This window comes from Terrapene carolina, unplaced genomic scaffold (assembly GCF_002925995.2).
Source record: "Terrapene carolina triunguis isolate 2854851 unplaced genomic scaffold, T_m_triunguis-2.0 Scaffold558, whole genome shotgun sequence".
NCBI lineage: Eukaryota > Metazoa > Chordata > Testudines > Emydidae > Terrapene > Terrapene triunguis.
In genome coordinates this window covers 12,040,833-12,059,676 of record NW_020664909.1, presented here as the reverse complement: position 1 = coordinate 12,059,676, position 18,844 = coordinate 12,040,833, and the positions used below count along the sequence as shown (strand labels likewise).

The window sequence follows — 18,844 nt, the reverse complement described above, 5'->3', positions numbered from 1 at the left end:
AGCTCCCCACCGCCCCCTAGCGGGTAGGTGGACCGACACCGATCACATTCCAGTACTGGGATAATGGTTGATAAGGTAACCAACTTGAAGCATTGCAGTTTGATGAACAGAGAGGAAAGGGAGCAGTGCTGTGATTTTGGAGAAGAGGACAGAAGTGGAGGGAGCTTGTGTCTGAGTAGTGGTGACTCAGGCATGTCAGATATCATCAGATCCTTGGGGTATCTGAACTCCTGTGGAGAAGGGAGGAGCATCATCGGCTCTGGCAGTTGCATTGGTGATGAGGGAGAGGTGCATTCTCTGGAACAGCCAGCAGATGGAGTCGAGGGCTTACACGGTGTCGACGGTCTTGTCAGTGCCGGAGGGTATATCAGTGCCGACAGAGATGCCAATGCTGATAGAGATGCTGGTGTTAGCGGTTTCGTCAGTGCTGTGGTGCCCAAAGATGATTTGATCAGGGCACTCAGCACCATTTTTGAAGGTCTCATGCAGGGCCGGCTCCAGCGTTTTTGCCCCCCCAAGTGGCCAAAAATAAATAAATAAAGCTGCAATTGGCGGCAGCTCTACCGCCGCCGCTTCATTCTTCGGCGGCAGGTCCTTCCCTCCAAGACGGACTGAGGGACCCGCTGCCAAATTGCCGCCGAAGAGCCGGACGTACCGCCCCTTTCCGTTGGCCGCCCCAAGCACCTGCTTGCTGTGCTGGTGGCTGGAGCCGACCGTGGTCTTATGCCACATTTGAGAGAGTGTGGTCACCTATAGGTCTGCCTGTTTAGGGTCTTTAGACCTCTCTTTAGCTCCGGTACTGGAGGTACTCAGACAGTCACAGGAGCTATGTCTCACCCATGAAGATGTTGAGGCTACTGACCTCATAGGGGATGGTGTTCTGTTGTGCGGTTCCGCAGAGAGCAATGTGGTAGCCCATTTCTTCCCATCAGCATGGGAAAGAGGATTTCCTCTTGGAAGGAGGCAGCAAAGGAGGGTCAGTGGGCGATCTAGTAGAGCGGGAGAGCCACACGGGTGGGGGAAGTGTCTGCACCAGGGTGAGAGGCTGGTCACAAGGATCTCTCCATGACGAGACGTCTCAGCCGGGTGTCTCGGTCCTTTCGGGCCCTGGCAGTCAGATTGTGACAATGAGTGCACTTCTGTGCAACGTGTCCTTTTCCGAGGCACAATGCACATATACATTTCATATGCATTAAAGCACTTCCCTTTCAAGCCACGGATTATGTGTATAATAGAGGAGACGTGTGATTACAATGCGATTTAATGGTATTAAGATAGCCTTTTATTGAAGTGGTGGTGTTGCCCGTCCCCCTCACCCCAGTAAAACTTTCAAACCCTTGACACTGGCTGTCATCCCCCAGTCCTCAGTCAGAAATAGAGTTCATATAGGAAAAAATATCAAGCCTCACTTATGCCGGGAGTTCAAGGAAGAGCACATATTTCAAAATGAAATATTTATTGTGCATTTCCTAGATAATGTTAATCTTTTCACAGAAGCAATCTTTTGTTATAGTTTCTATGGGAGGCCTGTCTGAATTTTACTTTGGGGTGAAAGCATATTCATGTCTGTAATTGGGAGACGGAACTAGCAGAGAGATGTCCCTCATTATAGAACCTGGTCAGGAGTTTATTATTAGAAATATTATTTGGAAAGTAACTCAGCTGTAAAACTATTTGTTTTATGAAACTTCAGAAACTGTAGGTAATTTTGAATTTGCTTTCGACCTTATTCCAATGTGCATAACTTAATGCTCTCATAGTATATAAATGAACACTGTCTCCAAAACTGTGAGCCTAAGGCAGATCCATATGGAAGAGAGACAGAAGTGGAAGGAGAAGGGTTGTTGAATGTAATGAAGAAACTACTTTTTAAGAAGCAAATGAATCGGAGCAACCTGCTACTGACATAATTGCTTTAAAGACCCCATAGCAAACATCAGCAGAATTAGTTTGTAATTTACCATGTCCTTCACTTTGAACATGCTCCCTGAAGGTTTATGTGAAAGTCATGACATTTATAAACACAATTTGTTTCAGATTGACTAGCCATGATTAATGTCTTCCTTTACTGCCTTTGACCAAAATAATTCCTCTTGCCAAGAAAGCAACAGAAGTCTTCATTTTGCTTGTGAAGTGGTGGGAACACTAGAGATTTTTTTAAATGAAATACCTTTCAGAAATGTTTAGGTAAACTGTGAAAACAGAAGGCTGATAATACAACTGAAGAATTTCAGCAGTCAGTCAATTAAGGTGTGTGGCAAAGGTTTCTAATTACTGAAGTCACAGGCTTATATCTGGAATCCCTTTCACCCAACCCTGACTAGAATATTCAATAATGATTCTTCTAACTACATATCACTCACTGTGAAAGGTTCTAACTAAATGAAATGTGCTTGATTACTTTAATACGGTTCTTAGCTGAGTAGGGTGCACACAGTACAAATGGGCTTATTGAGCATTCTTTGTTTTAAATCATGCAAGATGATGAACAAACATCTTAACCTCTTAGGGTTTGATCCTGTGAATGCTCTTAACTCTCACTGATTGCAATGGGGACAATTAAAAAAAGTCTTCCTCCAATGCTATAAAATCTATCAATTTTAATAAAATGTTCGTTTTACTTGGTTCTTCAAACATCCCTATTGCAAATTAAACTAGAGCAATTGTGATGTTATTTTCAAATGTATCATCAGGTAAATAGTTTGCAGCTAGAATTTTAGTTCCTGGACCTTAACATGGTAATTTGGTGGGAAATATAATAACCGATATTTAGGATCTGATGTACAAGTACACTACTCATTCTAAGACATTGTTTGAAAAGCCAGAGAGACCATATCAATGGGTGTATTAGAGACAGATACCCAAATATATCACATTTTGTTCCCTTCTGCTCCCCATGATGCATCAATTAAAGACACATTTTTCAAAGCTGAGTAGATTCTTGTTGACCTAATTGATAATGTTGGATTACAAGACATTAAAATAAATAGAATCAATTGGCTTATGCTGCACTAAAGGGGGGGGGGGAGAGAAAAACATCTATATCTGCAAGGTAAAAAAATACACACTTGTTCAGGGAAAATAAATAAGATATTCAAAATTTTAAGGATATAAACGGAGATTTTTTTAGGTTGACATTTGTCAGCACTTATCATGCAGAGTGACCACAGTACACTGTCTCCATTAGAGGATTTGCTGCATTCCTATTAAGTAAATGACCTCACCACACCTTAAAGTGTGTGTGGAGGGGAGGAGGGGATGTTCTCTGGCGGGCCCAGGGAAAGGGAACAGTGCTGTATGGCTTGGGTGGGGAGAGAGGTCAGAAGATTCTGCAAAGGGGGGCTGGGGAATGGGTCAGCATGGTAGCACTGACTCATCCCACTGACTCAACCCAAGAGCACAAATAATCCAAGCATACAGAGGTGATGAGCAGATTATGATGTGTGGACAGTGCCCACCTAGCCCAAGAGCTCCACCCTGAAATGTTGCTCTACCATTTAGTATGTAGTTGTCTTCATTTTATTATTCATTTTTTTTAATTCTCTTGTTGTTTTCTTTCCTGTACTACATACATTATTCATTAATAAAAACCTTGAGTAATTTTGAGGGTCTTTTTTAGTTATGGTATACCCTATGGAATGGTAAGAACCTTATATGACTAAAATAGCAAGGGGTGTCTCGTCTCATTCCTGAATTAGTAGTAAGAGAAACAATTGTTTCTCTACACTATATTTTTAGTAATTTTGGAAATAAAATTACTCAGTGCTCAACACACTTACTCATGTGTAAAATAACCCTCTCTCACTCACAAAGAGTTAAAACATTCAGACACACTGAAAAAAATCTCATTTTAAGAATAAATTTCCTCTAATCTGGGCCAAGAAACAGTAAAATGCAAAACGCATCTCAGTTATAACTATAGAGTCGTCACCAAGGCCTACAATACAAATTTATCTAGGGCTAGGAAGTAATACTCTATGCATATTTTTAAAGTTCTAAATACTTTATGCCTTTATTTCCCCAGAGACTGAAATGTACCTTTTGGATTTCCATAGCTGGGGAGGAATTTTGTACAACACACCCTATTAGTGGGCTTATTTTGAAAAAGTAGCAGTTGGTCCCTAAAACATTTCACAAATACTGGAAACTATCTAATCTCCCCCCCCCCCACCATGTATATTAACTTTGTCCATGAATGATTATAGCCTTACACATTATCTCATTAACACTTAGTGAATACAGAAAAAATATAAATAAGTAGTACAATAATAAACAACGATTTGCATTCATATAATACCTTACACCCAAGAATTTCAAAGTGCTTTACAAACATTAATTAAGTCTCCGCAACATTCAGAAACATTAGTTCTAATTTATTCAGATTAATTAGACAACTGCTCCTCTCGCTGTTCTCTTTTTCTCAGCTCAGATTTCTAGACCAAATTCCTTCCTGTTCTTTCATTGTTACCACTTTTCATTCAGGCCTAACCAGAAGATTGCAAAAACAAAAAGTTTATTTTCTCTACATAGTTTCCATCAAGCAAAACTCCATTAATTTTCTTCCCTGGCATATTTCCTACTGACATTATTTTCTCTGTATTTTTTGATATAGAACCTACTGTTCTCACTATTTTATATAACTACAGAATTTCTAAGACTACAAAAGTGATTTTATCTTTATAAAAATGTTTTATAGAGGCTTGTCATTTCATTTATTACACTGCCTCTTCCAGTAAAACTGTCCTTTTTATATCCAAATAAACTGACTGAGATTCTGAAAATCTATCCTTAAATTCTCTGAAGCTTTAACAGTAACATCTTTAGAAATGTAAGAATTATTGTGAGGAAAGGAAGCAGAGTACTCACTAGAATTTACTGTCAGGCTGTCATGGATTACCAAACCACAGGTCTTTTCCCTTTTTGGCTAAACTGAAGTGAAAATCTATATTATTATGCTGGGAACAGACAATAGCAAAAGATCCCAAGATTTTAAAAAAATAATATTTTAGCTATAGTTCACAAGCTGTGTTCAAATAGCTGTTTGCCATCTTAAAAAAAACCATCTCTGGTGACCTCTGCCTGTGCACACTTGGTGACATGCATTTAGCATCATATAACAGTACCTTTAAAAATAAGGGCGTACAGTAGCTGCTTCTGACATAGGTTTTTGCTTTAGCGAGAATGGGCAAGAGTTTTCAAAAGGTATGCAGATTAAGAAAGTGATACAAAGCTTGTGAGGGCTCCAGACAGTTCTCAAAACAAAAAATATGCTATTAGCATGTTATATAATTAGCTTTTTTTTTTACCATAATCATGTTAAGGGGAACAAGTAGATTTTGTGGTTTTTGTGGTCAATTTTCATGACCATTTTCTAACAGTGATTTGTCAGTTTTTGTCTGCCCAAGTGGAAACAAAAACAAGTAATTACTCACTCATCAACAAAGCTACTTATCCCAGAATTTGAAAGGCTGACCTATGCAGGAGTTAAGTGTCTGAATACAACTAGAAGGCATGATTAGGTCCTCAAACATTAGGGCTTTTACTAAGAAAAGGTTGACAAACTGATTATTAAATACTTCACTACCTGAAGCTTTACATTAAGAACTTCAGCTACAGTTGCAATGTCACAGCACAGGAGGTGAAAATACATTTCTGGAACAAATGTCAGCATGGAATAATTTTGAAGCAACCTTTTGATCTACAACACCTCAAGCCAGGAGAGAACACCAATATAGATTATATTGTTGGTAACACATGGTGCTGTTTGCTGTCATGGTAGGCATTTCTATAGGCTCCAGTATAGAGAGAAAATACAAATAGAAATAAAAGATACAGGAATTCTTCTAGTTTATCATGTTTCCCATAAAAATCCATCCACAACAGAAATTTAGCTACCAAAACAGAACCCACATCCAAAACAACAAAATCCCCAAACCCAACAGTTTAAAGCTCTCTCTCTCTTTCACACACATGCATAGTAAGATGTCTCACGTAATGAGAGAGGGTGGCTGAAAAGGCTATGTAGAAATCTTCTAAACTATAGCATACTGAATCAAGTATTGGGAAACTTGGCCTGATCATTAAAGTAAATTTCACCCTTCTGAAATGTGAAATGCATGAAATCAGTGTATAAGTAGTGTTAAGTTATAATATTTTTAAATGCGTATTTCATTTGACTATATCCATACCCCTGGGACTACAGCATGCCAATAAAATAACTGATTAATCTGTATACTTCAATAGTTTAAAGACTCCGACAATCCCTATTCCTAGGCTCTCCATAAAATGGATTCATATAGGTTTTCCACATCCTCCTGCTACTTCTGGTAATCAAAGAAAAGTTAGCCTTTCAACATAATTCTTTATCCCTTTTCCTAAATAAAGCCATTTCTCAGTTAGCCAATCCCACTGTTTTCAAATATACTTAATTTTAAGCATATACTTAAATTCACAGCACTGAAGCATGTGCTTATGTGCTTTTATATATTGGTGCCATAAGAACTAGTCATGAGAGGTGCTGAGTGCTATCAATGAATGGGAACTGTGAGTGCTCAAAGCCCCCACAAAAGTAGGGTTACCATATTTCAACAAATCAAAAAAGAGGACACGGGGTGCCGCCCTAGCCCCACCCCAGCCCTGCCCCCTCCCACTTCCCGCCCCCCTCAGAATCCCCCTACCTGTCCCTTGACTGCACTCTCCTGAGACCCCCACCCCCACCCTAACTGCCCCCAGGACCCCACCCCCTATCTAAGTCTCCCTGTCCCCTGACTGCCCCAACCGCTCTCTACACCCCCTTCTCCTGACAGCCCCCTCCAGAACCCCCGACCAATCTAACTTCCCCGTTCCCTGTCCCTTGCCTGCTCCCCCTTACCAGGCCGAGGGAGAGCTGCGAGCTCCACGTGCAGCCAAACACTGCCCCGCTGCTCTGCGGGGGAGGAGGGAGCAGGGGAGGGGGAGGGACTCTGGCTGCTAGAGGCCCCAGTGGCTGCAAGCGGCTTTCAATCAGGCCCAGCCGTCCAATCAGCCGCGCCGCACTCTGCATGAGGGGAAGGGGGAAATCCCGGACATTTCTACTTTATTAGAAATCCCCGCCGGACGGCCATTTAAAGCTGAAAAAGCCGGACATGTCCGGGGAAACCCAGACGGATGGTAACCCTGCACAAAAGGCACTTAGCAACTTCTAATAATTTGCAAAACTTACTCATCTAATTGGATATCATTAAAACAGGTGCTACAACTAATATACACAAACTGTACAGGCAGTAATTGATGCATAACAACAAAACTTACCATCTTGATCTGTGGTAACTGTGATAGCTGTAAAAGGCTTGGGGGAGAAACTCAGCTCAGAGACTCCATTCATGGCTTCTATTTCAAATGTGTAGTTCACATGAGACACAAAATCAAGCACAGTCACAGATGAGTTAATCAGGCCTGTATGTCTTGGGATGAAACGGATACCTCCACCGCATATCTCACATTGGCTGGTGTCTGATCCACATTTCTTACAGATGACACTGTAGGTGAGATCTTTTCTCCCCCCCGTGTCACTAGGTGGGCTCCATTCCAACATAAGAGCTGTTTCATTAATATTAAAAATCACATTCCGTGGAGCAGAAGGTGGCCCTAGAGAAAAAGAAAACAGTTAAACTATCCTTACTGTGTAGTTTGGGAAAACAGAGAGCTTGAGCTACTGATTTATAATGACAAACTAAAAGCGTTAAATATGTATAATTTGGGTTAGTGACAAGTAGAAGGGAGCAGTCTAAAATATCTAAACATTTAAAATATTTGAAAGTTCAATAGTAAGGAGGGAAAATAATTATCTGAGATCATATAAAATGATATAAAAATGTATGGGGTGAAATTAAGAGATAATTTAAGATAAACATTAAAAATATCCCACTATTTGGGACATTCAAAAATTAGGCCTGACAAAACAAAATACAGCTAAATACCCACTGGGCGAGTGAGAAGTAGGCATAGATTTTTTTGCCCCCAAAATATATTTTGTTTATTTTATTTTTATTATGGTAGGCTTTTTAGGATGTCTTTTTAATCTGTTTTGCTATTCTAGAAGATTTTAAATGAATAAATTTTAAAAATAGTAAATGTACAACAGGGAATCATTCTGCTAGGACAAAGAAGAGAGAGAGAGAGAAACTAAACGAAGTTTTTTCCAATCTCTGAACTGCTGTCATTCTACAACTCATCCAAAAGATGGCAGCTCCATTGAGGCTCAAAGGACTCAGTAGTATCACTCTGGGATACTATTCAGTAATGATTCAGAGGAAATTATGTCATCTGCTGACCCATCAACAACACTATGATGATGATGATCTTCCATCCAAATTATGAACCTGTCCAGAACCCATTTAATTTGTGAGGCCTGACAGGATTCTATTATAAATTGGTGTTACTGCAAGTGAAGGTCCATTATTATTGTTATGAAAGTTCATTATTATTCAGTTTCCTGATCACCATTCTGCTGTCCAACAAGACATAAAGCAACCGTCAGAGCTGTCTAGTGATTAATATAGAAATGGAAGCCAAGAGAATCTTGGACTGTAATTTTAAAGGTAGATCAACATTTGCAAATGAGGGCGTCTAAAGTCAAGTGCCTAACATCATAAAAGGCACATAAATAAAAACGGTCTGATTTTCAGAGGTGCTAAGCACTTGGAGCTCCCTTTCACCTCAGTGGGAGTTCCAGGTGTTCAGCGGCATCTCTTAAGGCCAGGTCACTTATTTGGGTTCCTAATTTTGGCATGACAATATTGGGCTGTAGTGACTAGAGGTCAAAAATCACGGTAGGGTTGTGTTGCTTTGCAAACCACTAAGTTCAGCCCAGATTCAAGAAAGCTCTAGGAATTTGGCCTCAAGGTATTTTCATGGTACCTTGCCTCCCTTGCCCCCCCCCCCCAAACAGCTGGCTCTCTCCCTTTATTGGCCCAGGAAACCACCTAACCTAGTCTTAGATCTCTTAAGATGGGATAGGCAGGAGCAGGAGGAAACTATAGTGCCTAAGTCTAGGTGGAATTCTCTGGGCCTCTTCACAGGATCATCAGGGGGTTCTAAAAACTCTCTCCCCCAACTATGGTCTTTAGGAATGCCACCAGCACCTAGAAAAGGCTGATGCCTCACTGGTTTCATTTTTGATCTCCTCTGATCCTTGATACAGCCATGAAAGACATCCACTACATCTGTAAACCATTTATCTACTGAACTGGTTGCGGAAAGGCATTCGAATCCTTAGTGCGGTAACTCAGGAAGACCTGGGTTTTCCAAGCAAACACGATAGCGATGATGCCTCAAACTCTAGGGCAAGGATCTCAAACATGCAGCCCGCGGAGCTCTTCCCTGCGACCCGCCAAGCTCCCCCCCCCACCGAGTTATTTTATGTGGCAGCTAAGCTCCCTGCTCCCCAATGTTTGGGGCCGGGTCTCTCCCCCGGCCCCGGCTGCCACCCCCACGCATCTCCCCCGAGTGTCCCCCAGGCTCACTTGCTGCCCCTTCACCGCCTGGGAGCCTGCAGCTCATGCTGACTCCGGTCCGCTCTGCCGGCTTCCGGCATCACCTGCTGCCACGGGGTCCTAGTGTCCCCCTCCACTATGGCCAGGGCAGGCTGCCCTTCCCCTTCCCTTTTGCCTTAGTTCTGAGCCTCTCCAATGCCCCGAGCCTCTCCTATGCCCCAAACCCTTCATCCCCAGCCCCACAGCCCTCACCCCTGCATCCCCTCCTATCTCCAAACTCCATCCCAGAGCCTGCTCCCCTCACCCCCTTCCCCAGCCCGGAGCCTGCACCCAGCACCCAAACTCCCTCCCAGAGCCTTAGGCAGGTGGGGGCGGAGTTTGGGGGGGCAGGTTCTGGGCACCACCAAAATTTCTACAAACCTGCCACCCCTGGAAGAGGCAGAGCTGGGGTGGAGTGGTGGTGCACCCAGTGCAGTGGGGAGGCTTTAACAGAAGTAAATCTAACTAAGTGCGTGTTTTGTCCTTTCAGTGAGATGCATTACTGTTGGTGGCGCTTAGCACTTTCCAGAAGGGAGGGGGGAGGAGCAGGGAGCCGCGCGCTCAGGGGAGGAGGTGGAGAAGAGACGGGGCAGGGGCGAGGCCTCATGGAAGGGGTGGAGTGGGGGTGGGGCCGGGGACACGACGTGGGGTGGTGTCAGTGATGCGGCCCTCAGGCCAATGCACTAGTCCGCATGTGGCCCTCATGGTCATTTGAGCTTGAGACCCCTGCTCTAGGGCATGGTTGCTCGGAAACCCCAAGGGAGGTTTTTAACTACCCTGCTAAATATTACAGGATTTCTCTGCAGCTGATTCAGTAATAGAGTTAGTTGGGAATGGGAGTGTTAGTGGTAGGGGACTGTGACGGGGCACACGTGCCCTGCACTGGTACTGTGGGGGTTAACTCTACTCTCTGGGACGAGGTGGCCATGCCCCCACAGCCTTGGTGGGGCATGCTCCGGCTGGAGACTAGATATAAAAGGGAGCAGCTCGGCTCATTCAGGACTGACCAAGAAGGAGGGAGGACACATGATGCAAGCTCCAGCCTGGGAACTGTGAAAGCCCCAGATGGCAGAAGCCAGGGACACTGAGACTCCGGAGGATGCCCAAGGAGAGGAGCCCAGAGATCTTGGAGCCATTGCATCAGGAACAGGGTAGAAAGTAGCTCAGGGGGACTAGTTATTGTGCCACATGGGGTCAGTGTGTTTCAGGCAGATTCCCTGCTGACCCAGTGGCAGGCATACTTGCCAATGACAGGGCCCTGAGCTGGGACCCGGTGAAGCAGCGAGGGCCCAGGTCCCCTTACCCGGCCACCCCCCACCCCTCAGGTGGTGGCCCACTCCCCTGACCAGTCGCCAGGCCAAACAGCTCTACTGAAGAGGGCTATTATACTGAATCTGGTCATTGGGCCACGCAGCCCTGCTGAACAGGGCAGTCCTACTGACCCTGGCCACTAGGCTGTAAAGCCCTTCTTATTGGCTCTGGTCACTAGGACACACAGCCCTGCCAAACAGAGCAGCCCTATTAACTTTGACCACTAGGCCACACATCCCTGAGAGAGGGTCACCATATTGACTTTTACCCTAGGCCAAGCTATCCCAAGACAAGTGATGGTTGTGTAGACTCAGCCGCGGGGCCATCATTACCCCCACCCCATCCCAAGAAGGGACGGGGTGCACTTGCCTCGCGACAGGGACACAATTTTTTTTTCTTCCCACTTAACACCTCATAAGACCTTGAATTGAATGGGGAAGAACAAAAAGATGGAGGTACAGAAGCAGAAAAAAATGCTTCTTAACCACTTTGGGGAAGATCATAGAGCGAGTAGCACAAGATAGACCAGGAGTCACGTCATCAGCACCTACTTCCCCATGATGACAAACAAGGTCAGATTTGGTGGACAAATGGAGAAGGAAGAAAAGATGCATCCTAGTTGGAGAAAAGGTGAAAGTTAATTTAATGGAGTTTCTGAGTTGTGTAGAACCCAAAACCCCATGTGAGCTTGTAGGTGAACTTGCAAAATGATCCACTGCAAATGAACCATGCATTTTTCTCCACATGACCAACATGAACTGAACCCTGCTACTGTGATCTTGGGCAAATCACTCAAACTCCTTAGGTACCAACCTTGAGGCAATGTCTACACTAGCAGTTCTCAAACTGTGGGTCGGGACCCCAAAGTGGGTCACAACCCCCTTTGAATGGGGTTGCCAGTGCTGGCTTAGACTTGCTGGGGCCTGGTGCTGAAGCCTGAGCTCCACTGCCCAGGGTCGAAGCCAAAGCCCTAGGGCTTCATCCCTGGATGGCAGAACTCAGGTTGCCGCCCCCCTGCCTGGGACTGAAGCACTTGAGCTTCAGCTTTGGACCCCCTGCCCTGAGCTGTGGGGCTCGGGCTTGGGCTTTGGCCCCCTGACCTGGGGCAGTGGGCCTCAGGAGGGCTCAGGCTTCGGTCCCCCCTCCTGGGGTTGTGAAGTAATTTTTGTTGTCAGAAGAGGGTCGTGGTGCAATGAAGTTTGAGAACCCCTGGTCTACACTATGAAGTAGGGTTGTGATTTCCCTGATTGTGTGCATATACTCGCGCTAGCTGTCATTGAGCTAGCACGAGTATAAATAGCAGTACAGCCACAGTAGCATGGGTAGTGGCAACAGAGGCACAGTAGAGCAGCGCTGGCAGGTATGTACTTGGCATGACTCAGCCGTGCCTCTGCTGCCACTGCCCATGCGATCGTGGCTACACTGCTATTTATACTCACACTAGCTTGATGAGAACTAGTGTGAATATGTGTACACAAACAGGGGACTGACACCCCTAGCTCATAGTGTAGACATACCCTTAGAGACAGATATAAAATCATGACAGAAGCCCATTGCCTAAATATTTAGAGCCAAGGACAGCATAGGGGATGGAAGAAAGGCAGAAATTATACCCTGTTACAAGAATCTTAATAATTAAACTCCCTATCTCTTTAATCTGATTGTATTTCAGTGAATCACTTAGCGGCATGAGCTTTCCAAAGCTAATTTTTCATACAACACAAAATATACTCACAAAAGTGTTCAGAATAAGAAATGGAGACCTGTCAAAATGCAAAGCCTTAAGGCCTAGCTCCTAAAATATGTCAGAGGTGTGTATAACTCCTCCTGACAATCTCTCTCCCTCCCCCTCCCCCCCGGAGTTGACTAAGCATTATATTCACAGTTCTCAAAATAAAATCAGTGTGCACTTGGTTAAATAGTGAATGGTTGGCAAGGCTTTGAGAAGTTTACAGATACTTATGATTTATCATTCCACATTCCCCAAAGTTACACTTCTATAGCTTTTCAGGATTTATACAACCTGCCAGTGAATCTTGAGTACAAAGTTTTGGTGAGATATCGTTTAAACTTTGAGTAGAGACAAAGCATTTTATTGCTTTAAAAGTCATGAAGCAGATGTAAAGTTCCTACTGTACATTTACAAACCATTCTGTATAAATCTAAAATAAAATATATTGCATGCAACACGTTGAATGGCACATAGAGTCCACGGCAAGAGGCCCAAGAATTAAAATATTATATTCTCCTTTAGAACAATTTTTAGTCCATTAAAAAAAAAAATCAAAGAACCAGGCATTTAAAAAAAACTCAAGATTTTTTTTTTTAAAGCCTTGACTCCTGCAATTTACAACATGGGGGCAGGCTCCTGTGCCCAAGGCAGGGCTGGCTTTAGGAACTGCGGGGCCTGATTCGAATACCCGGCGGCGGTCCGGGTCTTCGGTGGCACTTCAGCAGCGGGGGGTCCTTCACTCGCTCCGGGTCTTCCGCGGCACTGAAGGACCACCCGCCGCCGAAATGCCGCCTAAGATCCGGAGCGAGTGAAGGACCCCCCGCCTCTGAAGTGCCGCCGAAGACCCGGACCACTGCCGGGTGAGTAAAAAAAATTAAAAAGGCGCCTAAGGCTCGGGGCCCTCTTAGGCGCGGGGCCCAATTCTGGGGAATCGGGGGAATCGACCTAAAGCCGGCCCTGCCCAAGGAAAGCACATAAATAGGATTTTTGACCTTAGAAACAAGAATATGCTATATAAGACGGTATTATTTCAGAGCTTCAAACCTTCATTTATAAATCAGGCTCCTATACCTTACGGATGAAATAAAATGTTGTAAATAAATACTATTTACTGACGATTCAACACAATAGATGTAAATGTTTTTGTAAGATATGTAAATCTGTTGTAGGCCTGATGCTCCAATTTAATTTTTAGAACTGAAACTGTTTGACAGAATGCAAAAGTAATGGTTTATAAAATCAACTCCTCCAGCATTTCTGATAAGATGTTCGTCTGAAGACTGAGATAAATCTGGTTTATTAAAATTCTGCTGTTTTTTAAAGATGCCTCTGAATATTTACATAAAACACACCATCAGAAAACAATCTGATATTTTACTTATAAAAATGCACAAAATGATATGAACCCACATATACAGACTCAGACAGAGCAATGATAATTAATGTTCATTTTAATAGAGAAACATGACTACAGTGTCACAGCTAAAAAAATATCAGAATTTATCAACAGCTACCACAATACTGAATGTGAGATAAAGCAGTATTGCTCTATAAGTGGGAAATAATCACAGTATCTCTCGGATATTGAGAGGTATGGTAACTTTTTGGAGATGTTCACTTTCTCATGGAGACTGCTATACCTTATATTTTATGGAACAGCTGATGTTATTAGATAGTGTTTTAAAGGATAAAAGCTCACCTTGCTAGCTGTGGTGTGTCTTCTGCCTTCTCTTTGGCTGTAGAGGGGGAGATCCCAAGTGGGGGCAGCTGGGAGATTGCTAAAACACACTTCCCCTGGTTTTCCCTCCCTCTCCCTGCAGCTTGTACATATGAGGAAGAGAAGGATGCTGCTACTTTTTCACTCCCTTTGCCCCTTCTCTCCCTCCTGTCCCACTCCGCACGTGACGGGAAAGGCTCTCTCACATGGCGTCCAGGTAATGATGACTGTTTGCTAACTTCTGCTGCCATCGGACAATGGACCCATGAGTGGCCAGCTGATTGGCTCTCATCTGCCAGGGTCGGGGGATAGAAGTGGCTACTGCCTGATCTGGCTACTGGCGAGCAGCCATTTTGGACTCCGTTGCAGCCCAACCCTAACCAAACCTTATCTACTGAGCTGGATCTCTTATGATGACAGGGGTTATGCTGATTGCCAAACTTTGGGATCTGGAAGGGATTTTTCCTGCATGGCAATATTGTCAAGCTGCCATGTGGATTTTTTCACCTTCTATCCATCATCTTGGAGGTCCAGTTTTGGGAGTTTAAAAGAGTCCAATGTGAAGTCTCTGTTACCCAATGGACTGCTTGGCATAGGCCCAGAGACCTGAACTGAACAGTAATGGGGTATGTCCCCACTTCCTATGCAGTTTTGGGCTCCCCTCCTCTGATTTCTCCAATATCCTGTGTGGAAGACAAGAATGATTTCAGCTTCGGCTTCTAGCCAGGGATCTTGGGCAGGCCTGAGGATGTAGAGGGGGCATTGCCCTCATACCCACCTTCACGTTTATAGAACCTGGGGCCCTCAGTTCCCACTTGAAATCTGCATTGGAACAGTCTTGCTGGTTAGTGGTTCCCCATTTATTAATTTTTTTTTAAAGTTGTGGCCTCTGCATTTACCCATACTATGGCTGTATACACGTCTCACTGTCTCCACATTCACATCAATACGTTATCTCACACATTACAGTGGTTTTCTTCCCACTAGGTCGAAACACACATCTGTTTTCCTCTAACTTTAAGTCCTTTATTTGAGTATACCTCGTAGAATAAAGAGATTACCCACACTGCCTGAACAACATAACAATAACTGCTATTCCACTCCAAAGCCAAAAAGTGCACAAAATGATTGATATATCAAGTACTAAAGCATGTACACTGTAGGAAGCAGTAACGTCACAGATATGGTACTTATCAACATCATAATGCTGTTATACGCTGGTTTGTCAAAATGATAGGAATTTAGTTTGCTAGTAATAAAACAGTTTTCCATTGATTCAAACTGAAGTATGGCACTATTTCAGTATATCAAAGCAACTAGCTACACATACACAAAGTAACAGCAAATAATGTCCTTAACATGCATATACTCATATATACATACATACACATACATAAAATTAAGAAAATAGGAGAAAAGATTAATAGTTTGATTTTAAAAAGGTCACATATTAACTAGGGTACTTTTCTTACCTTCAACCCCCCATAACCTCATACTTCATGCTTTTATTTTTTTCAGGCATTACAGTACTAATCTTAGCGTTAACAATGCTATTTGTAACTAATGTTCTACCAATAATTAATCTCTTTCTACTTTTCTTTTGATAACCAGAGTCCCAAAACAGTCGGAATTACACTATATATGGGACCAATGTTTCCTTTTCTCATTCCTCCTCCCCAGACCCACTTTGCCCTGTCTGCTTTTCTTATGTTATCCTTCTAATTCTGATTCTGCAAACCTCTGTTCAAAAATTACTTTATGTATGCAAATAGTTCCACTAATTCCAATGATATTCACATGTGTAATTGTTTGCAGGATAAGGGGCTTTATGCTCTGATCCTGCAATGACCTCTGAGTAGTGGGCCCCACATCCACACAGGACCCAAATAACTCCAATAGGGATACACAGACATTGGGGCCCACACACACAAAGCTCATTGCACTCTTGTGGCCATAGACGGAAAGTGCTTTCAAACAGATTCTGTGTCTTCTTAACTTGCCTGTAAGGTACTAAATTATGCACCCCAGTAGTACCATATTAATAAATTCAATTCCAACAATGATTTGTTTGTGATCTAAATGTTTGCTTTAAATATGGTATCTAGTGTGCATAATGACTGCTTGGATTGGGGATATGGTGGGTATGCCTATCACTGACAGCATGTTATAGGGTATATTTAGTTAATGTTTTGTTCCCCTGACCATTATTTTTGCTTCTGTTTTTTGGCACGTCAAGGAGTAATCTTGAAATGTACATGTCTCAATCTGAGGTTAAAGGACTATTTAAAAGATCCTGACCTGAATATTAAGAGAACATTTGTGTTCAGCAGGGATTGCTGGTTTCTCTAGGGAAGAATAAATAAAAGAGGCTGATTATATAGTTAGGGAATAATATTTAATCAGAGAGGGTTGGTATACAATGCATTGATTTATGCATTCTTTACAAGTATTTTATCTTCTTGTGGGATAGTTTGTAATTCGCCTTATGTGTTTGTCAACAACCTGGGCAGTAAAAGTTGGAAAAAATATAGCTTTTCCTGCATGTACTTGCAATTTGGAGCTCTTTCTAAGAGAAGCACAGCTAAAAATGTTTTTATACTTGGTGATGTGGGAGATTATGTGAATTCTGACCATAAATCTTGTGGCTTTCTCGGAAATGCAGTTAAGTAACTGAGTGGCTATTTTATTACACGTATTTATTTGTAACTGGTTAAAAGTAAAAAAATGTGGTTTTACTAAGATGAGTTTTGTATTCATGGTGGTGATTAATTGTTTGCTAAATTTGGAACACAGGCAAATTAAATAGGGTTATTTTTTAGCGGACAAGAATATTTTCGAATGGGTGATCGTGGGTACTCTCTGCCTATATAGAATGTTGAGTTCAGCAGCCAGACACCTTTTATCAGCAGCAATCAGTTACTATTATAGGTACCAGGGGACAATTTAGAAGCCTGGTTCTACCATTAGGCTAAGGGTCAGAAATATTATGGTTCATTCATGGTGAAAATGAACAGATAAAATACTTCTGCTCAGTTTCAGCAGTTATTTTTGTATTTTGCCTTCTTTATTCTTTTTAAAATAACTTTAAATAATTGTTTCCTGGTTCATAAATAGGACACTGAAATATGTCTTATACTACAAAACTGAAATTATTTAATAAAAAATATTTATAAATACAATTTACCACCACATGAAATCATATTAACCAACAGTTTGCCAGTGTTTTCATCCTTCAGACTACTTAGTGATAGACTGACTCCATCGGTAACCTTGGGAATGTTAGCTTCAACCCAATTTTCTAAAAGTGGCCACTAATTTTGTGTGCCTCAATTTTAGGATCCTCGGCTTGAGACAGATGTGCTGATCCCACAATTTCAAATGCAGTAACTGGGGACCTGTGTGTGTTCAAGAATCTTTCAAAATCAGGGTCCAGGTGTCTAAATTTGGGGCACTTAAAATGGAGGCACCCAAAATTAACAAACACTTTTAAAGATTTTTGAAGTCCTTAAATTCGCTGTTTGTATTTGGCCATCTGAAAAATTGGAATAATTTATGCCTATTTATCCAGGAGACATGTTGTGAGGATTAAATAATTAATGGACCTAACAAAGTCCCATTGTTCAGGTCAATGGAGAGTTTTAGGTGTGCAAGGAACACAGGATCAGTCTTAGTAGCCCTGATCATGCTTACACATACGTTTAACTTTACACCCCTTAAAATCAATAGGAATACTCATGCATTTATAGCTAAGCATGTGTGTAATTGTTTCAAGGACTGTAGCCAATGTTTGTAAAGTGGGTTGAATTTAGCGCTATGTAAGAGATAAATATTATGATGATTATCATCATAGTTCAGTTCCAATGCAATACTTGACTGGATTTGGCAGGTCAAGACAAAGTAATTAAAGTAGATCCAAGTATCAAGAGCACGGCTCTCATATTTCTTTGGCTTCATCTCTGTTAAATTTCTGCCAGATTTCTGTCATTCTCTATAGATGATATCAGTACAGGAATGAATATTGTAGATAAAACTATTTGACATTTGTTGTTGTTTTGTTGTAATTTTGTACTAGGAAGTGATATATTCAGGGTTTGGGGCTTTTCCTTAGTTATAATAGAAAACATGAATTATTGAGTATTCATATTTCCATGAATAGGAAGAATGTTATCATTTATGTTGGGGGTGTCTGAAAGTATATAACTGTCCGCCTACAGATACTGAAGAAAAAACAGACACCCTTCATACTCAAGGGCCCTCATGCCAATTTGCATGACGATTAAATAGCTTTTTAATTGCTGTTAAATTATGCCAGCTAAACTGTGATTTCATGCAAATATTAAGCTGTAATGACATGCAGTGAATCATTTACTAAGATTTAGAAATTGGAACAAAAAGAGACAATTAATTCTAATCCTCAGATTCAGCTAAATTATGTGTCACTGGGCTTTTATGAATGTGGTCTGATTGCTTTGTTATCATTTATAAATTATACAATGATTATTTGACACCTTGAAAAAACTTGGCAGCAATAACCCTTATGCAGACATCTGTGTGGAAAGCTCTTAGGGATTT

General features: G+C 42.2%; 1 protein-coding gene across 2 annotated transcripts in view; it reads right to left on the bottom strand.

Annotated features, from left to right (window-relative positions):
• Window positions 1-18,844, bottom strand: part of EPHA6 (EPH receptor A6) — an 858,706-nt gene that overhangs the window by 374,907 nt on the left and 464,955 nt on the right. For both annotated transcript variants that reach the window (XM_026659017.1, XM_026659018.1), the window contains exon 5: window positions 7,291-7,626. In XM_026659017.1, the coding sequence (XP_026514802.1) occupies window positions 7,291-7,626 (336 nt within the window). The remainder of the gene's footprint in view (window positions 1-7,290; window positions 7,627-18,844) is intronic.